At 36.1% G+C, this 25,179-nt stretch overlaps 3 protein-coding genes across 4 annotated transcripts in view; 1 reads left to right on the top strand and 2 right to left on the bottom strand.

Moving 5' to 3' along the window:
* The window catches only part of LOC120331108 (uncharacterized), a 447,434-nt gene that overhangs the window by 229,471 nt on the left and 192,784 nt on the right, over positions 1-25,179 (bottom strand). Inside the window, exons 8-10 of the mRNA XM_078116167.1 lie at positions 15,025-15,153; positions 11,958-12,035; positions 11,509-11,583 (exon numbers count right to left, since the gene is read on the bottom strand). Coding sequence (XP_077972293.1) covers positions 11,509-11,583; positions 11,958-12,035; positions 15,025-15,153 — 282 coding nt within the window. The remainder of the gene's footprint in view (positions 1-11,508; positions 11,584-11,957; positions 12,036-15,024; positions 15,154-25,179) is intronic.
* LOC120331502 (protein ABHD12B-like) overlaps positions 1-25,179 on the bottom strand; it is a 117,973-nt gene that overhangs the window by 41,469 nt on the left and 51,325 nt on the right. The gene's annotated exons all lie outside the window — the stretch shown is intronic.
* Positions 1-25,179, top strand: part of LOC120336002 (general transcription factor II-I repeat domain-containing protein 2-like) — a 305,240-nt gene that overhangs the window by 238,705 nt on the left and 41,356 nt on the right. The gene's annotated exons all lie outside the window — the stretch shown is intronic.

Genomic DNA, 25,179 nt, shown 5'->3' with positions numbered 1-25,179 from the left:
CCTTTAATCCTCAAATCAAAATATCTTTTGACATAAACTTCAGGTCGGGTCGAAGCTGGAGTTTTTTTACTGGTTTGTTGGATTCAGGTATTACACAAGATATAAAAGTCCTGCATATCGATAAACCGGGCTTTACACTTTTAGTCTCCCAGGGCCTTGCTTTGAATAAATTTACATCCCTTCTATCAAACTCTTTCCGCTTTTTGTATAGGGTTCAAGACCTTGCTTTGAACAGACTTGCAACCCTTCTATCAGTACTCTTCCCACTTTTAGCTGAGGGCCCGGGACCTTGCTTTGAGCAAACTTGCAACCCTTCTATCAGTACTCTTCCCACTTTTAGCTGAGGGCCCGGGACCTTGCTTTGAGCAAACTTGCAACCTTTCTATCAGTACTCTTCCCACTTTTAGCTGAGGGCCCGGGACCTTGCTTTGAGCAAACTTGCAACCCTTCTATCAGTACTCTTCCCACTTTTAGCTGAGGGCCCGGGACCTTGCTTTGAACAAACTTGCAACCCTCCTATCAGTACTCTTCCCCATTTTAGCTGAGGGCCCGGGACCTTGCTTTGAGCAAACTTGCAACCCTTCTATCTGGAGTCTTTCCACTTTTATTTGAGTGCTTGGGAACTTGCTTTGAGCAAACTTGCAACTTTTTCATCAGTACTCTTCCCACTTTTATTTGAGGGCTTGGGACCTTGCATTAAGCAAACTTGCAACTTTTTTGTCAGTACTATTTTCACTTTTAGTTGAGGGCTCAAGATTGTATTGGCTCAAACTTGCAACTCTATTATCAGAACTCTTTCCCCTTTTATTTGAGGGTTCACGACCTTGCTTTGAGCAAACTTGCAATTATTCTATCTGGAGTCTTTCCACTTTTAGTCAAAGCTCGGGACTTTGCTTTGAGCAAATTTGCAACTCTTTTATCACAACTCTTTCCACTTTTAGTTGAGGGCTCTGGACCTTACTTTGTGCAAACTTGCAACTCTTTCCGCTATTAGTTGAGAACCTGGGAACTTTCATCGAGCTAATTTGCAAGTTTTTTGCCAGTACCCTTTAAACTTTTAGTTGAGGGATCGGAACCTTGCTTTGGGAAAATTTGAAATTGTTTTATCATTACTATTTCCACTTTTAATTGAGGTCTTAAGATCGTGATTGGCGCAAACTTCAACTTTTTTATCAGAACTTCTTTGCTCTGAGCAAACTTGCAACTCGCCTATTTGGTGTCTTTCCAATTTTAGTTAAAACCACGCGACCTTGCTTTGAGCAAATTTGCAATTATTCTATCTGGAGTCTTTCCACTTGTAGTCAAAGCTCGGGACTTTGCTTAGAGAAAACATGCAACTTTTCATTAGTACTCTTTTCACATTTAGTTGAAGGCTCGGGACCTTGCTTTGAGCAAACTTGCAACTCTTTCCACGTCAAGTTAAGGACACGGGACCTCAGATCTCTTTTATCAGTACGCTTTCCACTTTTAGTCGAGGGCCCGGGACCTTGCTTTGAGCAAACTTGCAACTCTTTCTGCTATTACCAGTAGTTGAGGACCTGGGACCTTGCATCGAGCAAACTTGCAACTCTTTTGCAAGTATTTTTTCCAATTTTAGATGGGGGCTCGAGATTTTGACTTGGGCAAATATGCAATTATTCTATAAAAACTCTTTTCACCTTTAGTTGAGGGCTCAGGACCTTACTTCGAGCAAACTTGCAACTCTTCAATCAGAATCCCTCGGGATTTTAGTTGGAACCCGAGACTAGACCCAGTTTAGGAGGGCCCGGGACCTTGCTTTGAGCTGACTTGCAACGTTTCTATCAGTACTATTTTTTATTTTAATTGAGAGCCCGGGACCTTGCTTTGAGCAAACTTGCAACTCTTCAATCAGAATCCTCTACAAGTTCAGTTGAGGACTTGAGACCTTGCTTTGGGAAAATTAGCAACTCTTCGATCAGAACTCTTTACTTTACACTTCTAGTTATGAGCTCGGGACTTTGCAACTCTTCTATCAGAACTCTTCCCACTTTTAGGAATTTATGCTCTTTTATGATTCAGAACCTTGCGTTGAACAAAAACTTTCACCGCTTATTATTATAGCCGACTATTTTAGCTGATGACTTATTGTACCTTAAAAGTATTAATAGTCTTTCTATAATAATATAATTGTGTTCAACATTACTTACGATTGCGGTCTCTTATAACAAAATAAAAGCACTACCAATTGAATAGAACTATATCAAAGGTTTTGGACTTAGTTTACCTTTCCACAAACTTTCCATTTACTCAGTTCCAACAGTTGCTCTTCGCTTGCCTTGAAGCAATCCCACGGATCTATCAAAAGTTCTTTGACATCATGTTTAGATGCAATCTTGGCAATTGCAAGATACAGATCAAACGTCATGTTTGTGATATTTCGAACATCCAGAACTTGGATCTGAGATAAATAAAATTGTTTGTTAGGTGAATAAAAATACAAAACCCCAAAGCTGCATAACTATACTGGTGAAACCTGACTTGAGATTTATCTAAGATATTCTCTTCGTAGATACACTGATTTACAAACCACAAACACATCACCATCGCAACCATGGTCCAAATGAATGGAGCAGACAATGCTGAAAACGATAGACTTCAGTTTTTCCAGACAATGTAGCTAGCTCCCTTCCATATCAGTAGCTGCTTATTCAGAGCCTCGTTCATAGTGAAAGCCATGATTCCATGAAATAGCGTTTTATGAGAAAAATAATAAGAAAGAAACAATTTGCCAACAATATATTAGTACTACATGCAGGCCATAATGTTTCAACACTGGCCTGGCTTTTTAAAAGTATACAGTCAACGTTTGCAAGGCGAGTTGAGTTCTCTTTCCTGTAAGCCATAGTTGGGCGAGAAACAACACTAGGATTGATTAGTGAGTTAAAAGGATGTGGGGCATTTCAAATGTTTCAGATTTAGTTTACCTTTCCACAAACTTCCCATTTACTCAGTTCCAACAGCTGCTGTTTGCTTGCGTTGAAGCAATCCCACGGATCCATCAAAAGTTCTTTGACATCATGTTCAGATGCGAACTTGACAATTGCAAGATACAGATCAAACGTCATGTTTGTAATATTTCGAACATCCAGAATGTGGATCTGAAATATATAATACCTCTGTTAGGTTGATAAAAATCTAATTCCTCATAGTAACTATACTAATTAAATATAATTTGGAAGATCTTTTCTAGCGAATATTAAAATGTTAATAGAGTTCGAATAATTTAACAAAATTATATAAAAAAAAAAAACAGAACGAACTTACTAACAAAAATAAAAACCAAGTATTAGGGAATTGGAATATTGAACCATCTAAAAATTTACATTTCGACCTGTAAATGTGATTGATTTCCGAGCACATGAAGCTTTTCTTCTGTAAGTGAACAGCCATGCATAACAAGTCTTCCCACTTCAATGTTTGTCAAAACTGACCCGAAGACATCAAAAGCTTCAACGGACATCGGATTTAAGCTGATATCAAGTTTCGACACCTGTTGGAATACAATACAAACTAATATCTGACGCAAAAAATCAAGTTAAGATATGTTCATGGCGCTGTTGGTATAACTTTGATAATTTTAACATTTTTAAGGTAATCGACTAAATATACCGTAGTTTGACTGATGGGAGATACATTTTTATCTTACAATGTGAATGTAAACATATTCCTTGCATTATTTTCGTCAACGATAATATGTAAATTAGGTTTTTTACTAAACACTTGCCTTCACTATAGAACCTTTCAAGTTGAACTCGAAGATTTTTAATATTTCTGCATTGAGCTCACAATTGACGAGGCGAACTTGTTCAAGATGGCCACAACGTCGCATTACAGATGACATTGCGCACATTCCTGCTGAAGTGAAAGACTCATTTTCGAAGTGGATTTCCTGAACATGGGATCTAATGAGGTCGGCATCATTGGCTTCATATAACGCACCAAACAACTCCAACTTCTGATAGGATCTCGTACATTGATTCAGCTTAGTTGAGAGTGCACGTTTGAGACAATTTTGCTTCTCTTGTCTAGCCACTGGCAGAAAAAAATTTTTTTTTAAAATATCTAGGAATCACATATTTCTCATTGGGTAATGTGACATCTGTAAAATTACTCATTCATGTCACAAACCACGGCACCCGTTATGTTACTAATACATTGGTATTTTAGGTAAATGATTACTTTCTATGAATGACAAATGGTGGATGTTGCATAACATAGGATGTATGTATGTATCTCGAGGAGGGGGAAAGCCGATAAGACAACTCAACCATATGGCGAACCACGGCCTCTCATCCAGTTACCATTCCATGTCAGGTATGAGAATAGTTAGTTCTTTGTTTTCAGATGCAGGGACTTGATGGTGGAAGAAGCCGTAACCGACCAGCAGTTACGTACACCACCCCACGGCGACGAGGAGTCCATCAATCCTCTCGCATATAACTATGCCCGCATGGGATTCGAATCTGCGAACCCCCGCAGAGCAATTGGAGGTGCGGTGGCGAGCGTATTCCGTCGTGCCAATCACTCAGCATTAACCACTTAGTCATCCCAAAGAGTCATACAGTAGGGTAATCAGAGTAGCTTATTGCAAAAGTGTTCTTAGCTTTTAGCACAATATGGTAAATTTATATGGACTTGAATGTCCTGATTGCACTTACCAATTGTAAGACCATTGATGATCTGAGTTTTAATTTTTTGATCGAAAACAGTTCCACACAGGAGCCGTAGAACAACGGACCAGTGATCTCTGTGGATCTCGTTAGTGACGAATGCTTGGAAAGTTGCGAGATTCATGTTGGCGATGTACAGAGCAGCTAACATTTCTTGAAGGATTTGATGACTGAAGAACATCAGAGTGTCACCTTCTAAAAGACGTTGATTCAGCAGTGTACCGCCTCCAGGTACTTCTATGATTAGATCACTTACTACTTCTTTTGTAAGTCCTGCTTTCTCTAGATCGTTATTGGTAAAAATGACTCGCTTTTCTCGAGTTCCTTCGAAGGACATTTTCATCAAACTGTGAAAAGCTGTTTTATTCATTTTCTCTTGAGTGTGTGAGGAACGCATGAAGATATGAAGTACCTGTGTCATTACATCGGTCATTGTATTAGGTAGATTCTTTGGGTTGGATTTGTGAACGATCGCATTAAAAATCAAGAATAAAGGGACAGAAGATAATGGCACGAGTGCAGGTGACTGAAATGTCATCTTTTTCCAGGATTCTTCCCCTGTTTCACCTACAACTGCAGTAAATAGTTTTTTGGTGTCATCACGTTCAAGGCCAGCAAGAGCAATAATTAATGAAGGTCGAAGCTTCAGAGGAAGGGATGCCATCCTGTGTTCACGTGAAGAAATAACTAATGTTACATCGGGAAACAAATTGCCTGATAAGATATTAAACATGATTGTGGCTGTACTTGATTTATCAGTATATGTCATTTTATTGTAATTTCCCTCTAGATTCCATATAGCCTGATCCAGGCCATCAATGAAGAAAATTGCTTCTGATTGGTGTTTCTGAAGCCATTTATATCCCGCTCTTAAAGTTTGTTTTGATAGATTGGGTGCAAAGTTTCCGAAAAGCAGAGTACATGGAGTTAAAGCTTCTTCTGGAGTTAAACCATAAGAAACAAGAAAGTCTCTGAAATTCAAGTGATGAACGAATTTGAATCCATTTTTCTGTTTCTTGAACAACCGAGCAAACAATCCTATTTTTGCTTTAGATTCGTTATCCAGTTCATTAGCAACGAGAACGCCTCTTGCAGTACGCTTCATCATTGTTGACTTGCCCCCTCCAGCTTGACCCACTAGTCCTACGCATCGGCAACCTTCCTCACATAGCTGTTGGACTAGTTCATTTGGTGAGATCACTTCGCCAATATTTTCATTCGCCTCTGTGACAGCAAACTCTTGTTCCTTCCTGTACTCTGTGGTCTCAGGTGCCATTTCACCACTAAAGAAACCATTCGCCTGCTTCAGCTGAGGATTGACCTCAAAGTCAGGTTCGTCCAAGTTTTGTTCTTTATAGTTTTCTATAATGTTGACTGCTGTTTCGTTCCATGTCCTCTCATTGAAATAATCAATGAAGCTTCTCTCATTACGACCTGAAAAGAACAATTTTAGTTAAGACTTGAGAATAGTGGAATAGTTTGTTTAATATTTAAAGAATGGGGTTTATGTCAATGTATGTTTCCCCATGTGACTGTTTATTTCCGCAGCATTGGTTAATCAGCAAAATATCAAAGGTGAAATAACAAATCACATTTAGCAGTCGCTCAAACGCTTATTTCACCTAGACAGGTTTTCAAGCAAAGTCGTTTTCGTAATTTTGCTAGTTATTTGTCAGATTTTAGTTGTGTTTCCGAAATTAAATATAAATTAAATAAATTGAATAGTTATTTGATCTTCCAAGTAGTTTTAGTCTAGTTGCAATAGTCAAAAATTAGTCTGAAAAAAGCTATGAGTGAATAAGTTTTTATTGATATATCCCAGTGGTTCCGGACCGGTGCCGGTCCGCGAAGCTTCTTTGCCGATCCGCGAGAAATTATGTTGTTTTAATGTTTTTATGCCGTCACAATCGCTTTACCGTAGACACAGTTGCGTTGGCTCATTACGCAATTATCTTCCGCCGTCATTCATGACATCTTGGCGCCGAGCATTCACTCTTTTAGACTCCGATTCATCGCGAATGCGCTCCATCAAATCACGCAAAATTAAGAAGCCTCAAAATCGGCACGCGTGCTTTTTCTGTTCTGCGTGCTTTTCCCGATTAATATGACCATCCATATAAAACGTAATGCATATCTCCTTTTTTAAACCAGAAAACAGTCAGGAACAGTATAATATTCCAGTAAAACATGCGACCCCACACGTGGTCACGAGACGCGCAAAAAAGCATGGGCCGCAGAGATCTTTTTCAGACACAGTAGGATTTTGAGCCTGTTGCCAAGTTATCGACGACTTTGTCATTGTAATGCAAATTCATTTTGTTTGAGGCGTCGATCAACTGTAGAGGTATTAATATGATGAACCCAATGAAAAAGAAAAGGCTTGATTAAAATGGTGATTCTACTTTACAGTCCAGATTAAAAAAGAATTACTTATCACAAACTCAGATATCTCTTGATAACGAATACCCATCGCCAAGTAATCGAGCAATCAAACTGTTGTCTGTCTTTTCAGCCAGTTACTGCGTTATGCGAAAAAACATTTTCATCACTAAATTCAATTAAAACGAAGCAAAGAAATCGACTGCACGCGGCTGCAGAGCTATGTGTTGCAAACACTTCTTTGAGGCCTCTTTTGCAATCTTATATTGGAAACGAAATTCTCACAGGAGTTATTGCGTTTGTACATGATTTGGCATGTACCTGTTTTTTATGTGAGATATTTATTGCGTGCCTTTCCTACGCATAATGGGTGCCCAGCACTTCATTTCATTACACAAATATATGGTATTATTTTATGTTTCACTTATTTTTAATTTTTGGTCGGCACATAGTTTTTCTCCGTGTGAAATGTTTTTAAGTGTGCTTTTTTTATTATCTAGAAGCATATCGAGTGCCTGGCATTGCATTATATTAGACAAAAATATGTTATTCTTTTCTGTTCCGGCCATTTTAATTTTTTGCTGGTCCGCGAGTAAATTTAATCTAATTTTACCGGTCCGCCAGGGTAGAAAGGTTGGGAACCGCTGAATTATATCTTATTGAATCTACAGTCTGAAGCTTTTTATGAAATTTAGCATTGGCATGAGCTTCTTTTCAGTCGATTCTCAAGACTCTTGAGACAAGAATATTATTAATTCTTATATATTTCTGATTTTTATCATACTAGAGGATTTCGATTTTCGACAATCTTGGCATTTGTACATAGTATGTATAGGCAATGACAAATAAGCCCTGCTGTTCAGGATATTTTTTTTTTTTACTATGAGATATGAAGAAATGTTTACATTGATTACGATTCATGTTACCGGTAATCTACTTTTCATACATAATTAAATGACACAACTACTGCTATGTTTGTACCAGTTAAAGTATTCAAAAATAAATTCACTAACTAATATAATACCTTTATGTAACATCACAACAAAACGGTGATGTCACAAGAGTTATGAACCAAGGAAAATACGTCATCGACATCACTATTAAATAACAAAACTCTAGGTCAGAGGTGTGCAACCTGCGGCAGGCTAAATGTGCCCCACATAGAAGTGCCAATTTGAATAATGAGTGGCCAGCAGTTCAGTTATCCCACCTACAATAACCAGGAGCAGTTCAGGTATCCCTCCAACAATAACGTAGAGGAAAAATCGTCTGAAACCATGCTAGTTAATTGGGGGTGCGATATCGAGCATGTTTCTTAAGATTTGCACAATGAGAAAACCGTCAAGCCAAGCCACTGCAACGCTACACCTGTTTGCTGCAAAAATATATTTCATTTTTGTGTAAGAAATAGTAATATTGGTTTGTTAAAGAAGAATTGGTATTCAATCGAAGATGCTCACCTCTAAAAAGTTTTTCTTTTGCTTGCTTTAGGGGGCCTGAAAAAAAAAAAGAATAGGTTAGCATAATGATAGATTTTCAATAATCTAAAAGGCTAATTCTTGAAAATTTGATACTAATGAAGTAGGCTGTATTTGGGTTTTCAACTTTTATAAGTCTCGAGCTCGTTTCAGACACACATGCTGAAATACTGTAAATTTATACTTAAACTAACATGAAGAATCGCCTTGAAAATACATACTAACAAAATTGGTCATAATTTTTAAATATGAATGGAGTAAAATAAATGGATGAAATTATACAAGAAATATTGAACAATAGAGTAGCTCACCCCAGAGATTAGGATAAATAGCAATAACATTTCTGACAATTATGGCAAAGAACATTGGCTATTTCGTAAGGGGAGTATGCTATTAAGACAACAAAGATTTGTATGCTTTAGGGCAGAGCCCATGGCCTCCCAACGGGGCCACAGAGGATTTCAAAGGGGATATATTGCTACACACAAAACTGATTTTACTTTTCACCACGGAAACCCATCCATTTCTCGATAAGGTTATTTTACAGGGTGTTTCAATTTGTTGAGCATGAATTATTACAACATAATAGGAATTCAAATCTACCTATCAAAATACAACTATAAATACCACTGGAACGATAAACATGGGGGCTATGAGTGCTAAAACCCCCAAAAAGGGGGTATCACAGGCAAGGCAAAGGTTGGGAACCACTGTTTGAGGCACATCAAGACATACCTGGTGAGGGTGCTTCCACTTCATAGACAGTAACGAATGTTGCAGCAACTGGCGATGGTTGATGGATCGGGACTGAAGATGTTGAAGGATGCAAGAAAGCTGAATCTTGAAAGAAATATGAATTTATGCTTGAAAAAGTTAATTATCTAGCCATGTAATAAAAGTCAACATTTTGGAGATTTTATCATCACAAAAAAAGCTGTTCCATCGTGGTGGCCAAAAGCGAGCCAGACATCATTACCAGAAGATATAAAATCCTCAGTGACAGACATTCTCATTGTCGCTTTGACAGTAGTTAGACATACAAATAGTGCAGGAAGTTTGCGTACCTTCAGGCTGTCAATATACCACTATGTATTTTCGAATAGAGCAAAATGCGTTATCAATGTTTAATAAGTTGTTTTTTCTTATCAAAGTAAAATTGCGGTTATTTTGTAAACATGAGTTTGAAAAGAAAGCTGACGAATTCACCCAGACGTTTAACTGGATGTGGGATGGAAAATACCACCAATGCTTGCTTGATAGGTTGGCAAGTTGTGTCTGTGACAAGGGAATTTAATTTTAAACGGCATTTTGTGTCTTGTGAGCATTGATCATTTTTCAAAGTTAGGATTTTGCTTTGAAATCCTTAACGATGTTCGAAAGCACATACATTTGTGGAAGCACTTTTTCCATTATGAAGAGTCTGAAATTTTAAACTATGTTGATATGGAAATACTTTCGCAAGTTTCAGGAAGTTTTTGCATGGGTTAGCTTGATAAATAATGATACTGTTCAATGTGTTCGCACAATAAAAGTTTTTGGCCCGCAAACAATGCAATGATTTTGTGGCCCCTGGAGCCAACAACCTTGGGCCACACTATAGGATAGGATTAAGATGTTTAGGAAAAGAAAGACAATAAGCCCGCTCAATCACCCATAACCTCTTGAACAGTTACCAGTTCAAGTTATTTGTTTCAGTCAGATACAGGAATTTAATGGTGGATGAAGCCGTAACCAACCAGCAATTATGTGAACCACCCTCTGGTGACAGGAAGTCAAGTAATCCTCTCGCATATAATTATCTCCAAAAAATTAGAACTTGCGAACCCACACAGATGAACCTGAGGTGAGGTGGTGAGCATTGTTCTTATCTTTTTAGTACAATGCGCCATGCCCCCAAGCTTGCTTTTATATCAAAATTAGCAAGCAATAGCATTTTGACAATCACTTTGGTCTAACTCAAAAAAAAAATTAATTACCTGTATTTTCTATGTTGATGTTGACAGGGCCATGAAAATGTGTGGTTGCTCCTTTCCCTTTAGTTATCGTTGCTTCACCTAAAAAATTTATTTAGAGAGGCCTCAAGTATAATATACCACCAATACATAGATTATTTTAAAATATGGAGCATCAGAATTTTCAATCTCCATCTATAATAAACATACCCATTTAGTGATTTATGCCGATTGTACAAAGTTAGAGAAACAACCCAGGGGATACAACGACAGCAGTTAACAGATGTACAGCTCATTCTTATTAACTTTAATTCACAATTTTTTCAATGCTTGAGTTAATGAATTGTTTAGGACTCTTGCTACTTTTATTAACAATAAATTTTTGTTTGACTATTATGCTTCTCCCGAAACAAGCATGTTCTGATCCAACAGACTTTGCTAATTAAAAAAGACTCATAAGTCATGACTAATATATGTGAGAATTATTAGTCAGTGGAGCATGAAATATCGACTAATATTTTTTACATTTTTGTCGGTGCATAATATGCACCCTCATATTAAGAAGACAACATGTCACCTTGAAAGTGCGTATTAAACGTGGAAAATACTGTGATTTGAAACAAATAAGAGGAACTATTTATTCAGTGCTTCCCAACCTAGGGGTCGCGATCCTCAGCGGAGTCGCCTGAAAATGCTCTTGGGTCGCTTTGTTTTGAACAAAGAATTAGAAGTTATTCAGTTTATTTTCTAGGAAATTTAATTGTTTATTTTGTATTGAAGTGTTATCAATAATAATTGAAATGTGGGAATTAGCAAAGTGTTAAAACTTGTCAACTTACATTTGATATACAATCATGCAACCACACACGTTTAGTATTAGAGCATATTCTTGCAACGTGAAATGTTACAAAATTTATCCTTTAAATATGGATCACTCAAAAAAAGGTTGGGAACCACTGGACTAATCTGTTCAAGAACTTACAAACAATCCAATTACCAAGTGCTTACCTGCAGTCATGTGAATGTTTGATGAAGCAATTTCAACATTGGCATCTTGCTCTGCTTGCAAATATGTTGCAGAACCTGAAATGAAGAATAATGAATAGGGATGAACTTATAAAATGAAATTTATTGACAGTGAAAAAAGCAGCATTATGTCTAATCTCGTGATACAGACAACGCAGCTGTTTAGAGAGAACTATCAACTTTGAGGGTATGAAAACATATCCAGAGTCCAGATAGGTGAGATAACACTCGGTATGAAAAACTACCATGTCAACTTTCAACCGATTTCATTTGTAATAAAAAAAGTCATAGTATGTGATACTGCAAGGCGGATCTGACACATTTTATAAAAGCTTCAGGGTTGCCTCCATGTTGACTAAATGTAGCATTTCTAATTTCGATTAACTGGAAACCAATAGCACTACATGAGAACAAACTATAAATACATTCACCTGCCACAAGCACATCTTCATTGCTTATTTTCAAATTTACGTTTCGCTGCTCTCTGCTTTGCATATGCGATGACAAACCTGAATTTGAATATGATAAATGTTGTATAAGGTTAGAGAGAAAAATTTTCCATATTTGGTATTCTATGGTTGCCTATCGTTGTCACGCTTGAAATGAGAAAAAATCTCAAAAGCAAAAAAAATTGAAAATATGAAATTTGTAAAAAAAAAATTAAAAAAAAAAAAAAACTGTTTTTCATCCTACTACACCTATTCAGTATGATGGGTGGGATAATCAAACACTGACGATGCATACTTTTAAATTATAATTCAATGACTTCTTTTAATTTTTCAGATTAAAATCTATTTAAACAGTTCTAATGAATACGAACGTGCACAGAGAAACATCACAGGATTGGGAGTCATATTCGCTCTGTTTAATGCATGTATGTGATAACTCCCTCCTCGTCGCATGGTGCTAGAGGGTCAAAATGAGGAAACAAGGCTTACTGTAACTATATACCTCGCTTATATTATAATTTGAGTTTCACTTTCGCAAAGATTTCATGACATACAAAATTCAATGGTATTGAAGCTGGAACTCCAGATCAGAGGATAAAATGAAGTTCTGGAAAATTTGTAATTTCCCCCTAGCTCCCAGACTTATGGGCAGGATCGTCAACCAAAAAAAAAACGGTGGCGTGTTCACACATTGTTACATCTGATAACCTTTGATTTTATCATTATACTAAATCAGTGTTTCCCAACCCGAATCCGCGGTGCCAAATGAGGCCGCGAAGTGTTTGAATGGGTCCGCAACTAGCCAGAAATTCACTGCGGGCCGCAAACGTTTTTGCAAAAGTTAACTATCAGCCAAGTTACGATTTACGTTAAAATTCACATAAAACATAAAAAGCAAGTTTATTCACATAACATTAATCAAGTCAATTATTACTAGTTACCGAGTATGGCTGGGCATATATTCGAATATTCAACTATTAGAATAGCAATTCACTATACGAAAATTTGGTAACAGGTGACGCGACAGGTCGAAACGATTGGATTTCACAACTCACTTGCGAATTTCCGACGGCGACGAAAACCCGAGCACACACGCCTGGTGTTTCTCGCGAGTTCGAACAACGAGAAATAATTTCTTTTTAGTAGGTGGTATTGGTGGCAACCCAAATATTCTAAATTGAAAAGGGCAATACAAAAAAATTTAAATAAAACGGAGAACACCATAACTTTTGTTTTATAATTGTACGCGACCGATTATAAACGCTTCTTTAGACATTGCAAATCGCAAAATTTCGGGTGATACTGGAGTATTATATGTACCAGGGCTTTTTCCCTTAGGCTTCCACATTGGTACGTACAGTACTGGAGCGCCATAGGTGTTGTACGAACAGCTCAGTTTTGTTGAATTCACAAAAATACGAATCAAAACAAAATATAATCGGGCACATTACCACGCATTTTTGTGTCCACGGATTGTCATCATATTTTCTGATTAGTATTGCTTTTATTTCGTCAACACAACCGCAGATTAAAATGATTACCATTAAATTAATATTAAAGTAAGGCGTTATTTTTTATTTAGAAATATACTTTAAATATATATTTAATAAGAACTAATTCAAGTTGTACTTTTGGAAATTTATAGCAGATAGGATTTTTATAACGGCGATAACAAATTTGCAAGATCTCTAAGAATATGTATCAAAACTAAATATAATCGGGCAATATGTTAGCAGATTGCTATGGCATTGTCGTAAGTCGACTCAACCGCGAGTTACCAGGAACACAATTAAAATAGGAAGACATTTTAAATTCTCGTCGTTGCCATGGATTGAATATAGTGCGATAGAAAAGGCCATTATACACTAAAAAAATCGACTCTGCTTACGGACGCGTAATTGCGCGAAATTCCGATTTTGAAATTCGTTCAAATTCCGTTGTGTTTGGTTTTATTGCTTCTTCACACGAACGGTTGCAATAAACGCACCTTGAGTCCGCAAAGGTTTTCACCGGTGAAAAATTAGTCTGCGACCAAAAAAGGTTAGGAAACGCTGTACTAAATATTCAGAATGCCATTCAAGTATCTATTCAAGTATCTGATATCGCGGGACCTGTGCTGTTTTTCTTGGAAATGGTGTCCGGCGTCACTAAATGAACATTTCAAATTCCGGGAGAATTTGCCTATGGTTCTTGCTGACATACCAAAATGACAAATTTTACAAAAGTATTTAGGTTAATTTAATTTCTAAATCTTGCTTAAGCGGGCTAATACCGCCTCGTAAATATGGATGTTAAAACAAATTATCCAACTGGACTTGACATCAACATTTAATTTTACATTTTCTAACTAATTTATCATCTTAATTATGTCCATTTTCCTTTTTTCTAAAATGCCTAAAAAAGTAACTAATTTTCAAGTGCCTACTTTCAGTCCGTCCCCACATATACCTCAGATGCAACTTGAATTATTATTCCGAAGTATGAAGACTAACTAAAGCAAAACCCGATCTCCTCTAACGTATTCAAACCTACGAGTGGTCTAAAAAATCAGCACAAGCAGCTTCAAGCCTGATTTGAACAAACCTTTGGACGCCTGCAGTAGCCTGCATTAGTCCGATTTATCATTGTGTCATTTGGTACAATAGATGTTTGTTGTACATTATCTGTTACGCTAGTTTTTTGCAAATAAACTGTTTTAATTCCTAGTTTCATATTGAGCCTCTTGTCCAATAAGCAAGTCTGTTATCTGGAACTGGCCAACTCAAAAAAGTAATTGCCCACACTTGCTCTACATGCTCAGAAGCCACATTTGATTATGTAATGAAACTTATATTGTCTTAGTGAACAGAAGTATGAATTTATTGCATACAAAATGTCTCCCAACTGCAAGTCCAATTTACCCCCAGTTAAGAACCTCTGAATTAGAGCATTGAAACTATGTCAGTGCCACAAGTTGAATATAATTGGTTTCCCCACTTCACCTAAGATGGGATAAATTAGTTCTATATTGCTCTGTATGAAAATACTCGACATTATTCTTGGTTCATACCTGATGAAGAGGAAATTCCCTTTTTCTTCATTTTTGGTTCGGGAGATGGTGCATCATCCTGCACTTGATGTTGTGGTGCAGGCGCATCATGTTGTAGTTCAGCTTGTGGTGCTGCTGCAGGTGGTGCTGCTGAAATAAAAGTATAAAGTTAGACAATACCGGGATTATGTTGCGTGATAAAAGTACAATTTTTCTAAACCAAAACTACCATCCAGACTTTCCCCTAAAAAATTACCATTAATTAATTGAGCATGTCAGTGCTATATATTGTCCGATAACACATTTTTCATATCCAGATGTAACCTAATTTTCTGGACCATGGTTGTGGAGAAGAATATTTTTAACAAAAACTTTTAATATAAATTGACACAAAGCACTCTTTGTGGCTGTCCCCTTTTTTATGCTATAAGCAAACAAAACATATGGTGCATGTCTGTACAAAGAAACTTCCAAAAACCGTGTTAATTCATTTAGCATTTCGGGGCTGTCCATTAGGTTTAAAGGAAGCGTGATAAAAAAAAAATTTCAATTCACCTTGATGAACTTTATTTGCCTAAATTTGTCTTTTTTAAAGTTTACTCGTGTCATAAAACAAATAATCACTCCAGCATGGTTAGATAGCTTTTTCCTAAGGTCTTCCAACTGAAGTTCCAATAGCATTATAATACCTAGTTTAAATTTCATAAACACTTGTCGACTGGTGACGATAAATATACCAATAACACTCGCCACAACGAATTCTGCGTCCTATTAGTATGAAAGGCACTAGTTCACGGAAACTTATTGAAAGTCAATGGCAAGCATAATATTTTAATATTACATACATAACCATAGAAAATACAAGCCGGTAGCCGCCCAAGATCTCCACTGATTCATGAGGGGACCAGCATTTCAGTAAACCGTTACCATCCACCAAAATTGCACCTATAACAACTGCGTACTGCGGAGACTGGGATAACAAAACTGCCAGTTCATTTTGAGCACTGCACGTCTCAGTGGTATTCTTTTCTTGAGCGATATACTGAGGATAATAAGTAATCATGTTCACTAAATTTTCTAAGGCTTCACCTGTTTTTGGATTAACGACATGAAAAATGGCTTGTTTGAAAGAGTATTTACTTCTGCGAGTGGTAGCAATCTCCAAATTTTAATTTTGGAGGTTGTTTACAAGATATTGTTGACAAATTGTGAAAAACTAGACGGTCAGCGTATTTTATCTCTGATACCTTGGAAACAAAACACCAATCCAGACTTTCGATGACGCACACATTCCTAAGGTGACAGCATAAGCCATGTGAGAAATTTCAACCAGATCGGCACAGTAGTTTAGAGGCTACAACTAAACACAGACAAACAGACAGAAAGACTAAAAACAAGGGTCTCCTAGGACGGAGATCCAATAAAAAATTAAAAACCGCCCGAGTTTACTGCAAGTATAAAGAAATTCATTGGCGAAAAGTAACAAGTCGACATGAGATTACCGTATTTGCTCGTTTTGTAGCCCGGGCCCCTATTTTTTTTAACCAACTTACTTACCGGGCCCTTATTCAAACCAGCCCTTATTCAAGCACGGGCGCTTGTTATTTTCGATCGTTACAATAATTAATATATTGTTATTTCCAGTTTTCAATTATGATTTAAACGAGAATAACGAGTATTTTGACTTATTCTACGCACCGCAGGTACAAATTCGCAAAAGAAGAAAAGTTTTGCGATGCCCTATCATTTGAAACGACACATTTGGGCGTCGCGACGCCCAGTTTGAGAACCATGGTGTTACGTAATCAATGCTATCTGTTATGTACGTGGACGCCTAAGGCGTGAGTGTTATCTACCGGCGCTTAAAATTCAACAGCGTTGTGACAAAAGCGCTTCTTATTTCCTATTATTCTATACCACTGAAAAATCAGCTTTTACATCGGGCGGGTATTCAATCACCGGCCCTTATTTATTTTTATGTTCTGTTCACACGGGCGGCTATTCAAACGGGCCTCTAATCAAGATTGTGCGGTAAAACGAGCATATACGGTATTCATCTCAAATAGTCCATTTTACCAGGGAAATCAGAGTGAGACAGCAAAGAGAGACAAAAGTATTTTCACTTGAATTTTCCTAACTATGTACGTATGTCTCAACTATGTATGAACATGCCATTCACACCCTATATTAAAAAAAATTACCATTATCTCCAAAATGCATGTGAAGGTTCACATTGTCTACATGAATCACTTCTGCTTGAGCTTGAACTACGTCTGCCTGAGCAACAATCTGATTTACATGTCCTGCATGCAGTTCATCGATGTGTGCCCCTGAAACAAAGTATATTTTAAGAACCATATTATGTATTTCTTCTGATAAAACAAAAATATAGGTTTATGATTCAAGCTATGGTCAGCGTCCTTTGCATTATAGCGTCAGCGTCCTTTTCAAAAAAGGTTCTAACAGAGCTTGAGCCATTGAACTAAATTAGTGAGCAATACTGCAACTAGTAATCAAACATCAAAAAGATATAAACATAACTTATGTTCTAAATGACGAGCTTGTTCTGAAATTTTTTGATGTAAAAATTACAAATACATACCTAGAATGTTCACATTAGCTCCCTCTTGTGGTTGATTCTGATCTGCCATTTTTTCCAGACAAAAGTCGAAACGTGGGAGATATGCTGCCAAGTACTAATTTCAAGTATAATTATATATAATATTTAATATCTGTTGAACATAAAAGAACAAATTTTGAAAAGTCAGAGAAAGTTATAGTTACGAAAACAATGAAAACAAAAAATCTCAGCCTGGAAAAACAAAATTAAAAATAACCATAGCATGCCTTCCAACCCCATGTTAACAATAATAATGCCAGACTACACATGACAGTTTAAAGCTGACAAGTTCACTATAAATTTGGTTACAGGGCTTCACAGAGAGATAACACATTTTGCATTCACTGCCATCCTGTTTTTCCATATAAGGAATTATTATTTCCATCAAATGGCATTTCATGTAAGTACGCCGCGACGGTGTGGCTCATCGTACTAAGCGTTAGAAATACGCTCGCCACCGGAATGCTGTACCCTCGTCACTGTAGAGTGGGTCACGTGAATGCTGGTCACCCACGACTTCATACACCATCAATGCATCTGGAAAAATACCTAACTAACTAATCCTTACCAGACACAAACTGGTAAACGGATGAGAAGCCGTGGTTAATCATACGATTAAGCGGCCTTTCCTCTTCCCTGAGATAAATATGTAAAATGTACAGTCATGGCTTCTTCAACAGACCACATACATAAATCTTCTATAGCCAGTAAGCTATCTTATATATGAAATAGACTTAGTAAGTAACCTATTTTAAATTCCTATCCAATAAATAAAATAAATTATTCAGTGTTCAATGCTAGAACACAACTCAGAAATAGGCTGACTTAGAAATAGACAATAAAATGATTGGTAAAAAAAATAAATGAAAACTGATTATGAAATCAGGAGAGCAAACAAAACCTTAGATAAGGTTTAAAACGTACAGAATGTATATAAGATGGAAGGTTTTGCCAAGAAGAAGTGGTACGTGTTCACTCACTCAAAATAATGGAAATATCTCACACACGCACCCACACACACAACCATACAGAAGTTATAAATTACATACGGGTAGTTAAAAAAAATAAAATAAAAATTACTTAAACAAATAAAAATTATTTATTACAGGTTATCAAAGTTTAATATGACGCATTTTCACAACCCTTCCAACCTTTTAAAATTTTTTGCAACCCCGTGTTTCCAATCAAAAGTCTACAGAGGGGCAATATATATAGTACATTGTGTGAAATTGGTTTACTCGTAGTGACGTATAAAATCCAATAAGGGCCCTCCTCTGGGTTTGCAACCTCCAGGTCCTGATCTACAGGATAAGTTGAAGTAAATTTAGGCTATAGAGGTTACTGCAATCAAAGCTTTCTCATAGGCTCACGCTATTAACACAGATAATTTGCTATGACCAAGTCGTAATTTATTTACATTAATTCATGAATGTTATTCCTAAATTATGTGAAATTTGCGATTGAGCAATTGAACTAATCCCTACCTACTCTTAATACTTAGGTTATCAATAAATCAGCAGTTAACAAATTAATAGAATTATTTTTTGTAATGCTTTAGTTCTGAAAGGTAAGCAAGGTGTGTACAGTGCCAGTTAGACATTGAACACATCCATCCAGCCTCGCATCCTGCGAAAAAATTGACTTGTGACCAGGGGCATGCCCAACTCTTCTGCTGCCAAGGGCGAGTTTCTGCAAACGATGCCCCTTTCGCTTAACTTCGGAAATAATCCGAGGGATATACCTAATATAGATGTTGTTATACATGAGAATGAAGGAAGTTGAGGGTATTTTGTACAAAGCCCTCGCCACCATTGCAAAAATGTGATATTTGCAAAAAACGTCCCCAGCGACGTTTAAAAATAACAAACTAGTAATTATCCAGTTAGGTTTCGGAATGATTTGAACATTTCTGTATTTCCAACCTTATCTGAATAATTACTAACTTTCTTATTTTGAGCGTTGGCGGGGGTGTTTTTTTAGCGAAGGTTTTGTACAAAAGTTTAAAGTCAAGTATTAAGTAAGGGTGACATTTTGTTTATTTTTATTTAAATCATTAAACCTATTTATCTATCGCTTTCTACAACCTGCTGCTCCTATGGCCGCTCCCCTGTTTGTGACATACGAAATTTGCGGGATTGATAAAATGATGCTTGTTAAGTAATCGTTTTAGGACGTGATGGCAATCATCAAATGTATATATAAAAAAATCAGCTTTTAAGAAGCAAATACACTTTCAGCCACTTTTTCAGTCTTCCTAAATTTCCAGAGAGCTGCGCCACTGAATATATGGTACTTGGTAGGTATAGGTATTACATTTCATGTTCACTGGGTGAACGAAAATATCATACCCAGATTGTTGTAGCCAGCTTGCCAGGAGTTTTGAGGTCAAAACTCTTTTTAAAGAATTAGGAAAACTGAAAAACTCTCTGAAAAATCATTTTATGACATATCGGGCACTAATATTATGACATAGCACTAGGAAGGATATATAATTTGTTCCTTCATACAACTGTTGCACAAAACATAAAAGGATTTTATTTTAGGATTACTCAAGTCATGAGGTTTTACCTCCAATAATACAAATACCCAGCGCGGACAGAATGTAGATTTATTCTTATATAATTTATGATTACTCCTCGGCAACCATTGTTTGCACAGCAATTGAAACTCAACTGAAATACAATTTACTATATGAAAATTATAAACTTATATTACTGCATACCATCTAACATGCTAAGCATAACGCAAAGATGATATATATACCTTTCTGTGGTGTGCTTGTAACTTTCAATACATCTAAATTTTTTGTCAGGGCACCGCCCAGCCAAGTCAATGACCAGTCAGAGTCAAACAGGATTTTGAAAACGACAGAGGTATTGCATAGATGGAGACTATGTTGACAGCAAAGACCTTCTCATTGTCTTGATATGAAAATCTTGAAATAAAACTGGGATATTATCAAGTCACAAAACTTGCTTGGGCATTCAGGCCCACTTTTTGGTCCAGTTAAAACAATGCATTTCTGTGGCCCCCTTACCATACGTTTTATTAAAATACTCAGTTGAATAATAGAACAGACACCTGCATCACAACAGAAATATAGAATTCATAGATATGATTCACAAAGTCTATTTATCATATCAAAATTTATTCATTCATAGGACTAGTGCACATGAGATGAAACTTTTATGAATATTCACCATAGACAACCTGTTTCCATCGCAATTAGAGAAACCCTGTTCTTCTTGTAGATTGTGAAAAAACTATTATATAACTATAAATATTTCTTAAATTTAATTTTCAAGCATTTCCAAATGACTTGCCTAGTAATAAAAATGGGACTGACGCAGAGTAAGCATGTAGTGATTTCATTCTAGCTGGATAAAAAACTTGAAAAGTTGGAAGAGAAGATTTAGAAACCCGCGAAAGTCTCTGTAACGACGATACTAAGATTTAATTTCCACCATTTAGCACTTCTATGACATGTTGAACAGCCAGTGTAATCTGCTGATATTATGCAATTTCAGGAAGAATATATAATTTGTTCTTTTATATAAATATTGCACAAAACCTAAAAATTTAAGATGTATTTAATTCATTAGTTTTTACCTCAATACTATAATAGATATATTGAGGCTGATACATGAATTCTATATTTTATCACTTTTATGACATGGAAACCATTGTCTGTGTGTGGCTGTGGAATGGAACGTCTATTTGTCACAAAACTGTCATGTCATATACCTAGCGTAGACAACGTGGAATTCTATTCTTATGTAATTGACCACTCATCAATGGTTCCTAAACCGGGGTCCGTAATGCAGCCCCTACTTCTATCAAAGGCCTAATAAGTACCTCGCGTGAATCTGTTTTGGTGCAGAAAGCATGGAATTCACATTTCATATAATTTACAATGACTTCCCTACAAGTTGAAACTTTTTTGCTTTACCAAAAGTTAGAAACTTTACTCTTGAGAAAAGATGTCAAATTCCATTATTGTAAGCATTGTCATTTGCATAACAAAACATCTACTTTATTATGATTGAGTAATTTTATAATGTAGATTCTCTCCTTTATTTTTTTTATACATGTGGGTTCTCATTGAGCAAAATAATGGCTTTAGTCGAGACAGTGGTTCTCAAACTTTCTAAGCCGCACCCCTTTTTTAGAATTTGTCAAGTCTTGCACCCCACCCTCAAAATAATAAGCTAACAATAAGCTACGAGTAACAGATGGTCAGCAATTCCACAAATGTCACGGAGTGACATTTCACACATATAATCAATTTTACTATATCAAGGTCTTGATGGTTTGCTACTTTAAGAAATGCCAATAGATAGCAGTAACAATGATGTATTTACCATAATTCACTTTTCACTTTCAACCAAATATTTTTCAAACGACGAGACAAAACAAGTGATGTCACGGAGTGACAAAAAGTTGAATGCATAAAATGACTGCAATATATCAACCAAATTTTGTCCAAAGCTTCATGACATATCAATTATAATAACTTGTCTCTGTATTCTAGAAATATTAATCTTTACATTTATTGTACAACAAACATTTTTCAGGAAGCAGCACAATTATACAGCACAACTAGTCGCATGTCACTCCATGACGTTACGGAGTGACAAAAATTCCTATCATTAAAATGATATTAAGAATGTCTCAGTTGTGATGATACAGAGATATAAATTATATAATTTATCTTTTTATTACAAGTCGGGAAGCCAGTGTAATCTGCTGATATTATGCCGTATATAATATGTCCTTTCATAAAACTATTGCACAAAAATTTTAGGGCAGGTCATTACTTCCAATAATACTATAATACTAATATTGTGGCTGATATATGACTTCTTTAATTTATCACTTTCATGACATGTGAAACATTGTCTGTGTGTGGCAAGAAATGATCAAAGACTCGTGGAATGTATATTTGTCATAAAACTGTGATGTCATATTCCTAGACAACATGGCATTTTATTCTTGTAATTGATCACTCATCGGCAACAAATGTTTGCACAGCAATTGAAATGTCATTCTATGGATTCGTGCAGTCTGAAATACAGTTATTGCATGAAAAATATAAACTTATATTACAGCATACCACTTAACATGCTACGCATAAAGTATTTATCATTCTGTTATGTGCTTGTAAGTTCCGATACAATTTAGTTTCTTGTCAGGTCACCACCCAGCTATGTCACAAGCCAAGTCGATACAATGCCCAGTCAGAGTCAAACAAGATTTAAAAACGACAGAGGTATTGCATAGATGGAGTCTATGTTGACACCAAAGACTTGAAAGTTCATTGTCCCGGTACAAAAATTGAAATGAATCTGGGACTTTATCAAGTCCTAACAACACTTGCTTAGAAACCCAGGCCCACTTTTAAGAGTTTTCCAAACTTTTCACCATCTAAAGATGGATTTGTTGAATTTTCTGTTTGAACACTCAGTTACATAATAGAACAGACACATAAATCACAACAGAAATATGAAATATATAAACTGGAGAGAATTTACAAAGTCTTTTCATGATATTATGGTTTATCATTTCATAGCATGAGATGAAACTTTTATGATTATTAAATGTATGATTAGCTATAGATAATGCCTGTTGGTGTCAAGAGATATTTTTATTGCATGAAAGGAGACTATGTTGTTATCAAATTTTTGAAGGTTCATTGTCTTGACACCAAAAACTTAAAATTAAGTATTAACAACATTTGCTTGGGAATTCGAAACCAATTTTAGTTTTTGGTTTTCCATAGTTTTGCGTCTAGTAATAAATATGAATTTTTAGTGTTCCCTTCACTATCATAGTTCATGCTCAGTAATATATTCATATTTCATATTCAGTAATATAACAGAAAAGACACAAATCACAACAGAAATGTGAAATATACCAAACTTATACCAAAGCCTATGCATCATATAACAATTCATCCTTCATAGGACTAGTGCACATGAGATAATCTTTAATGAATATTTACCAGTAATGTACAAGTACCTACGGACAACGACTGTTTGCATGGCAATCAAGGGCCCCTATAGGGCTCACCCTACAATAGTGTAGCTTGTGAAACAACTATTATTAGTCAATCACGAAACTCTAAACATAACAATGAAAATGTTGAATTGCAACTGAAAATACTTAGTGAGCATGAATTGATCTTATTTTGCTAAATTCTCATTTTATTGACTGTTGGGTGATTGTTGTTTTTCACGAAAAGCACTTTCTCCTCCTGATGTGGGGTGCACACAGTATATAAAGTCCAAAAAGATAAAATAGTGGGTATACCAACTATTGAGTATGTCAGTGGTTCGTGGCCCCTGAAGAAGACTGCAGGTTTGTTTGAAGGTGGTCACAATACAAGGCCTACTTTTTAGCCTTTAGCTGGTATTTAAATAGCATAAAAGTGGTAAAAACACATACAACTTGAGTACATCTAATTTTTTTGGAAGGGTGAACACAAGTGCTGAAAGCCTCTCCTGTACCCTATGTTCCTGTTGCTATTATGCCATTGTATTTGTATAGCCCATTTAAAGTGAAGAATTAGAGATTTCGCATGAATATGTCCTGGTGCAGAAAGACGTTATCGTGTCCCCTTTCACCCTGAAATGCATTATTTTCCTCTCTTTTCCATTATCTCGTTCTGTATGTACAGTGTGTATTTCTTACGGTATATGGTGATAAAAAAAATACTGATTACTGTACTAACAGTTTGGCAATATTTATCTAAAGAAATGGCTAAATAACAGAACACGAGACTTTTTTATCACAAATTTGCAATTTATCTATTATTCCAATAGTCAAATTTTAGCGAAGACTGAAGTGAGTGCATGTGATCCACATCCATAATCCTATATCATTTCAGTAGACCTTCTCATTTTAGTAACCATAACTTCCCCCGAGATGAGTTTTCTATTACTGAGTGAGTGCACATAAATTAATGCATCACATCAATTTTATATAGTTTAAGTAGCTCTTGAAACTTCAGTGATCGCCCGTAACTTTGCTCAGATGATATAAAGCTCATTTACTTATAAGTGAGAGCATATACCTTTGACATGCAAAGTGGAAAGGTACAGATAGAAGAGTTGCAAGTAACCCAGATGCTCAAAGAAATATAAACATAGATGGTACTAGAGATCAGACGAACTATGGCATTATAATATTTATAATATACACTATGTGAATTCGAATTTTGTCAATGGAAGAGATTGGAAAGCACAACACTATTTTAAAACAAATCATTTTCATTACTCTATTTTAGGGTAAAGATCAGACAGGGCAGCACAGGCCCAGATATATCAGCAATACATCGTACAAATCTTTGAGTATTCACTCTCACTCAGTTTATAATTAGTGGTCTCATCATCTTTTTGGACCACCACTTATATCTAGTTTGAACATATACACATTCACTCTAAACTAAGCCATGTATAAGAAAATGAAGTAATGAATCAAGAACATGGAGACGTTCATTTGAAGAATCAAGGCCAGGGCAGATCAACTATTTTTACCAAAGATCATATACAAAAACC

The sequence above is a fragment of the Styela clava genome, chromosome 9, assembly GCF_964204865.1.
Source record: "Styela clava chromosome 9, kaStyClav1.hap1.2, whole genome shotgun sequence".
Taxonomy (NCBI): domain Eukaryota; kingdom Metazoa; phylum Chordata; class Ascidiacea; order Stolidobranchia; family Styelidae; genus Styela; species Styela clava.
The sequence above is the reverse complement of the archived record's forward strand: the minus strand, read 5'-3'. Positions and strand labels throughout refer to the sequence as shown.